Here is an 8,684-nt window from a genome sequence, read left to right on the forward strand (position 1 = left end):
GCTGCTGCACAAACGAGGATTTGCTCCGGAGCAAATATTTAAACCACCTCCCTGAGGTGGGTTAAACTTGCTCCGGAGTAAGCTGTTTTCCGAGGCTACACCGGTGTAACTTTGCACGTGTGAACGCTCAACTGGGGCAGCGCTGGCGCAGCACCGGAGCAAATCTTGCCGTGAGAACACCCCTAGTGACCACATCAATATCATGTACAAAGAACTCTCCCTGTGTGGTCTGCATTTTCATGTCACTTTTTGTGACACTTATTCTTAATGGACAATTTTGGTAAGGAGAAAAAAATAAAATAAAGTTAAAAAATAAATAAATAAGAAAAAATAAAGTTGTACTTGACTTGAAAAGAGCAGAAAATGTCAGCTTACTCTGATAAAAGACTCTTATTCAAAGCATAAATGACTCAGGCGTTGTCTGACCACTTTCGTCCAGCATTAATTGTTTTGTGTCATAATCCACTGGTGAGAGGACATTTTGATTCGCTCCTCTTTCATCTATAACTGCTTCAAACAACAAAGTGTATGCAGAAAAAGTGGTTGAGATTGCACGACTGTCTGTCTTATGTTGTGTTGTATTAATTTGTCATTTTATGTTAACTGTTCTTTTGATGGCGGTGCGGGCACCCGCAGCAGCTCCTCTCTCTCCTGTCGTTGAGAGGAATGAAATTTCATCTGTGCTGTATGTTGCACATGTAGCACATTTGACAATAAAATTGACTTGAACTTGAACTTGATAATTATTATGGATCATTGGCAGGCGATATGTGGATTGCAGTTGTTTCTTTTAAGCCATGATTAGAACTGCTACGCTCTTTGTTGTGTAGGTTCATGTTTTAGTCAGTACCTTTTGCTTTATATGTGTATCGACCATCATATTGAATGTTGATTTGAGTCGTCGTGACTGCTGGTGTGAATCTGATGTGTGTGATGTTGAACAATAAAGGAGCAACGAGTGAAGCTGAGGACTGCTCTGACTGATCAGAACTCTAATTGATGTACACATAATTGCGCACAATGCTCTGAGCACATCATTAGGCATCCAACCGTTTACCTGTGCGTCCCTGTCATATTCTGCCATTATCTAATGCATGTAGTGTATTGGGTGTCCTCCTGTATTCCATTTGAGTCATGTGGTAGTGGCTGTTAGACTTGAATCCCTGTCATTAGTGTCTCACTTCCATCTGGTATTTACACAGCATCAAATATCACAAGACAACAGAAATGCCTTTAAGGTTCATTTTAACCGCAGCAAAGCCTTATCTTTATTCTTCACACAGTCCATGGCAATATGTTGACTCATCTTTTATTTATACATCTGCACTTGTAAGGATCGGAGACAAGTTCTGCTTGCAAAAAAATATTCCAGATTTAGTGCCGTATCAGCTTTGCATTACTCTAGTAAATTGTTTACATCAACCAAAAGAAGGATCTTTTCATGAGTAGCATCTTTTTACATTGCAAAATAAAATATTTTTACCACCCATGGAGGGTCTGCTTTGTTAAAAGCGGAAATGATTTGTCAATTACTAGGAAACACCTGCGGTACAAGGATGAATTTTGAGCCAGGGGAAAAGTGGTGGATGTGAGAGCTGGTAGTTTGAGCATTTTAACCCTTCCATGCATCCTGTAACCTGATAACATGATAAGCTGTCCACTGTAGTCACCGCTGTCCCTGAAAGGGTTAACTATCAGTGGTTTGGTACAATTTTGGTGTAACACTGGAACAAAAAAAATAATTGACTTGTGGAAGCCAAGTTAGAGGACAGACGTTCAGACCTTTACAGGAAAGCAAATAACAAAGTGATTCATTATATATGTCCTGTTACCTTCAACACTGAGGTGTTTCTAATTGTATTTCGATTGTGAAAAAAAGCAGCCATTGGCCTTGCAGCAAAAGAGTATATTTACACCATGCTCTGCCGTGTTCTTTGCTTAAGATCCCCAAGGACATTTTTCCCCTGTTAATGAAAGTTTAGAGCAATAATAAATTGCATTGAGCTATGTAACTAGCAGGAAAAAAAATAAAAAATAAAACTATCTTGGCAAATCAGTAACTGGTGATCCTATTCAGCTTTGCTGAATATTTCTTTTATATTGTTTTCATTTTATATTTAATTTGGTGTCTATCAAGAAAAATACCGTGCCGTGTGAAAGGCTTCTAGCTGCATTTAAACTATGTGTTGTCATGTGGTTGTTTTTGTTCAATTTTGAAATGATTGATTCATATCTGGGAATGGGCCCATACATCAAATGAAAAGAGTCATTTGGGGGTTGCCTTACACCCACATTCATGAATCCAACACGAATCCCAATGTTAAGGAGAGCCAACCAGAGTTATAAGTGGTTGCTAACCGATTAGGCTTACAGTGGCAGAACATATTTCTGACTTAAAAGCGTGTCAACCAGCGTTCAGCTCTGAGGGCACCACTGATCTTTAGTATGTGACGTGAACAAGTAACTCACTGAATAACCTCCAATTTAAAAAGCAATATGACTATTATGTATACAGTATTATGTTAATGTTCTGATGCAAGTGTTCATGTTTTTAAAAATGTCAAAAGATTTGTATCTTAGTGCTGTGTGTGTGGCACTCTGGCCGGCAATATCTTTAATAATCTGGGTATCATTTATTTTAAATATGCTCATTGTGTGTTTGTAATGGACACAAATCCACTCATGATGAACTGCATTATGCCCTATAAAACTAATTTGGATTAATTTATAGACGCTTGGTCCATTTGGCATAACCAATAGCAGTGCTCGGTGTTGAGAATGCCTCTCCCTCCCCAGGCTCCCCATAAAACACAAGTCACAGAGCACGCCATTCTTCAAATTAATCAAAGGTACACAACCAATTCCCTCATCACTCCTGTCTAACACCTTTTAATCACGGACTCTGGACTTTTTTGGTCTTTTGGTAAAACACTGGCATTCTTTCAGACAGTCGTGTCTTCAGATGAATACCGCGGAGTGAGTGGGGTGCCCCGCCTGTGGGCCAGCATGAGCCAAGTAACGACTTGAGGTGCTTTTCGTGGACAGAAGAAATCACTTACGCTGCTGTTCTGACCAGACCAGTGTACCATAGCTTGGTTGTGAGATGAATCCCCGGTCAAAGCGAAGGTAGAGCTGTTAAGTTTGAGCTCGTCCTGTCTGGAGCCGCCTGCTCTCCTCTCCTCGCCGTTCCAGCGCAGTTCAGAGCGCGTCACTCTGGTTCCGGAACGCGGACTCGGGCGACCAACACTGCGGTCGTCGGTGCTCCTTCTGCCGCGCGTTCTGTGCGCTCCGCCACTTCCGTGGTACCGTGAAATGTTGCCCATGGAAAAGAGGTTTTCGTCGACTTCATCATTTGAGCGCAGCGTTTTTGTATTCCGTGTCAGATTTGACGCGTCTGTCCGATCTGGAGCGCGTTCACGGGTAAAAGATGTGCGGCGGAGCCTGGGAGTTCCGACACTTGCAGCCCGGGATCTCTCAGCCTCAATGCTGTGTCCGTCAACTTCTTTAAATGCTGTCACACTTTCACTTGTGACAAATTTCAGCAATAACTCCCGGGCATAACCCACATTTCCAACCTGACATGACCTGCACGTTATCTCAGGGCTGGCGCCTTGCAATATCAAGAAAATCATTAACATTTCACACCAAAGCGCACCGTGCCACTTTGAACAAAATAGCATCTCCCTTTCCATTGTTGACGGCAGAAAAATGCTGCTGCAATGAATCGCACCTGCGCTCTGCCTTTTCTCTCTCCTCTCGGTAGTTGAAGATGCAAAGCGCTGCCCAAGTTGTGGCGTTGTCGGATTGCAGTGTGCTAAAAAGTGCGACGGAGTCAAACTGATCCAAGTTGAAGAATTTGATCATTTGAAGCCACACACGCAGGGGGGAGGAGCTGCGGATCCACCGAAGAAGGATAATGTCCCCACTGTCTTGCTCCGTGTGTCCACTCAATATCCTACACTCAAAGGATTTCTGTCTGTTGCGCTTTTATTTCTTACCGGAGATTATAATTGTTTTTATTATCGAATCCATGCATTTAAAATGTCCGTTTTACCCAGTCTCTAACAGTAATGATCATTTAAATGCATATGCTATACTTATGGATAACTTGTGGATATTCTTATTACAGTATATCATTATTATGTCATTGTTTAGCATTTAGAATTATTATAGACCATTTTTGCAATTTGCAAATGGAATGTACAGGACTATAATACACACACACACACACACACACACACACACACACACACACACACACACACACACACCACACACACACACACACACAATATCATATCCATCCATTTTCTGAACTGCTTTATCCTCACAAAGGTTGTGGGGTGTGCTGGAGCATATTCCAGCTGTCTTTGGGCAATATGCGAGGGACACCCTGAACCAGTTGCCAGTTAATCGCAGGGCACACTTAGACGAACAACCATCCGCACTCACATCTCGGGCCAATCTAGAGTGTTCCATTAACCTGCCACGCATGTTTTTGGAATGTGGGAGAAAACCGGAGCACCCAGAGAAACCCCACGCAGGCACGGAGAGAAGAACCAGTCATTCAAATGAAAATTCACGTTACCGGTACTTCAAAATAATGTCAGCGTATAAATAATTTTGAGCTTCCTCATTGTTTTTATTAGGACTATGTACAGTACATAAATAAATGAGAAGAGGCATTATATTCTATATTTTTTATTTCATTACAGAATTTTATAATTCAATATTTTTGTACATCCTGTATTTATTTTGTATATGCAGTATTAGATTAATATTTTTCTCATTATTTCAAAATTACATATAGGAATTTGTAACTTCCCCTGTGTTTTAAAATAAGTGGTGATACATCAAAATAAGGGCATGAAAATAGATGTTTCTGAATTGTGACCAACAGTATAGTTTTGCTTCGATAAATAAATAGAAGTTTGACGACATTGGCGTGTCAGCTGTTAGTCCTAAAGATAACAAAGTTGTCCGTGCTTATTATGTATGCATCAAACAAACACTGCAGTAAGCTGAAACAGTCAGATGAATATTTTAATGTCTCTACGCACACATAAGATGTCGGCGGATGCACTTGACAAGCACCCAACGTGTCTCAGACTACAGGAGTCAGTGTAACTAGTGCAAACAACATGGCTGGAAGCTCACCCCTTTGTCTTGCAGCTTTCTGCCTAATGACTGGTGGTCGTGACTAGTGATTGCTGCTGAGCGTTTAGTTGCACAGACGGAAATAAACATTGCCACAGACTTCCTTCGCAGCTGACTGCTCTCTAGTTCACAGCAAAAGATGCTGTCAAGCAGGAATACATAGCAAAGACTGACTCAACATGTGACTGATAGAACACCTGGAAAGCATTTCTAAAGATACAGTGTATGGAATTGAGACTCTGTGAATCCATGAGAGACCATGAATCTCGATTTGAATTGCAATACTCAGTCCAAAATAGTTTGAGGGCTAAAGAAGAACAACATGACCTCAGCTGTACACATCAGCCATGCGTATCATTACAATGGCAGAAATCTTCCAGGGTGCATTAGTCTTCTCAATATAACACTGGCATTGGACCACGAATGTAGCACATTCAGAAAAAAATGATTCTCCTCATTTGCAATGATTTATAACTGATGGAAAGCAAAATAAATTCACCCAAGGACCACAAGTTATCATGCATCAGATGCAGGTAAAACTATGCAACATTTACTCACTTGCATTTACACAAATTACTTTTTGCATGACTTATACTGATCAGAGTAGTTTTAATGCAACAAACATACTTTTTACTTTGATTCAAGTATTTTGTCAAAAAGCAATACCTAATAATAATAACAATAATTATTAATAATAATAATAATTATTATTATTATTAATACTATAGTAGCTATTTTTGTGTTGTGAAATCTAATGTTGAGTAGCTGTATCGCTAAGACATTAAAAACATCAAGAAGCAGCGGTGTGAATTTTGTCGGTTGGCCAGTCTTATTTGCAACAGCCAATCAGGCCCTGACTGAAAATGTAAGCGCTACATTTCTGTGTGACATTTTTCAAAGTGAATGTGCAAGGCATTTTGCATGCGTGCGTGCGTGTGTGTGTGGCATTGTGTAATGATGCAAGACATGTCCGCAAAATACTCCGTAAGGACCGCCATGAGATCCTTGCTAACTGGGCAAACCACTTTGAAAGTCTTCTGAACCACATCAACCCTGTCAACCCACACATTCTGGATAATCTCCCAGACCTGCCACCAATCATGAGCCTCGACACCCCACCATCTTATTCTGAAACCCGGCAAGCCATTGTGGGCTTAAAGAATAACAAAAGCGCTGGACCTGATGGCATCCCTGCAGAGGTTTTCAAACACGGAGGTTATCTCCTCACGCACCGTCTGCACTTCCTGATTCAAAAGATCTGGGAAAATGGGACCCTCCCACAGGATTGGAAGGATGCTAACATCATTGTTGTTTCCAAGCAGAAAGGGGACAGAGCAGCCTGCGGGAATAGCCGGGGAATCTCTCTTCCTCTCCACCGCAGGAAAAATGTTGGCCAAAATCATGCTCGGCAGGCTGGTCAAGCACATCTCAGAAGCTGTGCTTCCGGAAACTCAGTGGGGCTTCCGAAAGACTAGATCCACCAATTACATGAAATTTGTTTTAAAGGCAGCTAATGGAGAAGAGCAGAGAACATCACAAGGATCGCTAGCTTCATCAATCTCAGTGAAGCCTTCGACACCATCAACCGTGAGTTGCTCTGGAAACACCTCTCCAAACTTGGGAGTACCACCCAAGTTTCTCTGCATCTTCCAGCAGCTGCACGATGGGATGCAAGCCAGAGTGCTCATCGGAGAACTCCAGTCAGAGCTCTTTAAGGTGAGCGCTGGCATGAAACAGGGCTGTGTCTTAGCTCCAGTGCTCTTTAACGTCCTCCTCTCTGCTGTCACATGCCTTTTCCACCGTAGCATGGGACATGAAGATGGTGTTCATGTGGAGTACCGCCTCAATGGAAACCTCGTCAACATCAGATGGCTCCAGGCCCAGAAAAAGACAAAAATCTGTCACATCTGTGAGCTTCAGTTTGCTGATGACTGCGCTGTCAGTATGCTGATGACGAGCTCACAGCTCAGACCCTATGCAGCACGCTCTCAATGCCATTTCCAGTTTGTACCAATCCTTTGGTCTTCAGATCAACATTAAAAAAACTGAGGTCATGTTCCAACTAGCTACCCCAACTTCCACATCACCCAGCTTTCACATTAATGGCATTCCACTAAACACAGTGGATCACTTCACCTACCTTGGCTCCACTTTGTCCTCAAACTGCTCCCTTGACACTGAAGTGCACAGCCGGATCAATAAAGCCTTATCAACCTTTGGTCGCCTACGCAGCAGGGTCTTCGAAAATCGAAACCTGAAGATCAGCACCAAGATTGCCGTGTAAAACGCAGTATGTCTCTCCACTCTCCTCTATGGGGCAGAGTCATGGACCCCATACCGCCAGCACATTACTTCCCTGGGGGCCTTCCACATCCACTGCCTGCAGAAGATCCTTGGCCTGTCCTGGGAAGATCGAGTTCCCCATACAATGTGTGCGTGTGTGTTTGTGTGTGTGTGTGTGTGTGTGTGTGTGTGTGTGTGTGTGCACGAAAAGACGCACTGGATTATGAGGCGCACCTTCAATGAATGGCTATTTTGTAAATTTTTTTCATATATTAGACGCCTCGGACTAAAAGGCGCAATCTACAATGCGTCCACGAGATGGTGCTACGCTCCTTCCATTCAACTCGAGAGGCGTCCGTTCAACTTGAGAGGCGTTCAGGACCGCCTCTGAAAAATGTAAATTAACTATTACTGGACTTAAATGAAACTACGAAAATTGAAAATAATGCATCAAAACAGAAAATCAAGCGAGGAAAGCACAAAATAAATTTTATATCTCCCCTACAGAATTTATTTTGTGATTTCCTCGCTTGATTTTCTTCGTTGTTTCATTGAAGTAAGAATTAATTTACGTTTTTCGTAGGCGGCCGTGAAACGCCTCTCGAGTGGAACGGAAGAAAGCACGGAGACGGACAAGGACGTACAGTACCTGGACTTGCTGAGACTGTGAAAACCATTAATAAAGTCTGCGTTTAAAAAAATAATAAAACCACAACCACAGCTCTCATTTTTTCAACAAACTCAGGTGTGTCTTTGTCCGTCTCCTTTCCTTCTTTTCTTCCGGTCAACTTGAGAGGCGTTCATGACCTCCTCCGAAAGACCCACTGGCATTTCCTTTATCAAAGCTCCAAGAGTCCAATCAGATAAGATAAAATAAGAAAGCCCAGTGGCGGACCCTCAGGGCCAGCAAGGCCTTCTCTGCTGGCCTAAACATTCTCACAAAAGTAAATTTACTTTTATGTATTTTATGTTATTTTATAATTTGTTATTTTATTTTCATAAATATGTAAACAAAATTATTCTCTGTATTCTTGACGTCATATTATTTCCACTTAGTTGAGTGGCTTTCAATGTTATTTTAAATAACATTGAAAGCCACTCGATAACTTATTTATTGTGGTACAGTTTTTAACCAATCATATTTCAGCTAGCTTGTGTTGCCAGGTAAATTAAACTTGCTCGGGGCCTTCAGATTAAACAGAGCAGGCCCCTGTGCGCTGTAAGTGAACGGGCACAGTCAGGTT

The 8,684-nt window shown here is 41.9% G+C and overlaps 1 protein-coding gene and 1 long non-coding RNA gene across 7 annotated transcripts in view; both read right to left on the reverse strand.

The window, feature by feature from the left end:
- sorcs1 (sortilin-related VPS10 domain containing receptor 1) overlaps positions 1-3,981 on the reverse strand; it is a 177,144-nt gene extending 173,163 nt beyond the window's left edge. For 5 of the 6 annotated variants that reach the window (XM_019879675.1, XM_019879671.1, XM_019879672.1 and 2 more), the window contains exon 1: positions 3,060-3,980. In XM_019879675.1, the coding sequence (XP_019735234.1) occupies positions 3,060-3,692 (633 nt within the window). In that variant the 5' untranslated portion in view covers positions 3,693-3,980. Of the gene's footprint in view, positions 1-3,059 lie in introns of all 6 variants that reach the window. The other variant, XM_019879670.1, reaches the window with a different exon arrangement.
- Positions 3,982-6,740: 2,759 nt separating this feature from the next.
- LOC109521702 (uncharacterized) overlaps positions 6,741-8,684 on the reverse strand; it is a 20,047-nt gene continuing 18,103 nt past the window's right edge. The window contains exon 3 of the long non-coding RNA XR_002169413.1: positions 6,741-6,852. This is a non-coding gene — a long non-coding RNA (uncharacterized LOC109521702). The remainder of the gene's footprint in view (positions 6,853-8,684) is intronic.

This window comes from Hippocampus comes, unplaced genomic scaffold, assembly GCF_001891065.2.
Source record: "Hippocampus comes isolate QL1 unplaced genomic scaffold, H_comes_QL1_v1.1 scaffold158, whole genome shotgun sequence".
Taxonomy (NCBI): Eukaryota; Metazoa; Chordata; class Actinopteri; order Syngnathiformes; family Syngnathidae; genus Hippocampus; species Hippocampus comes.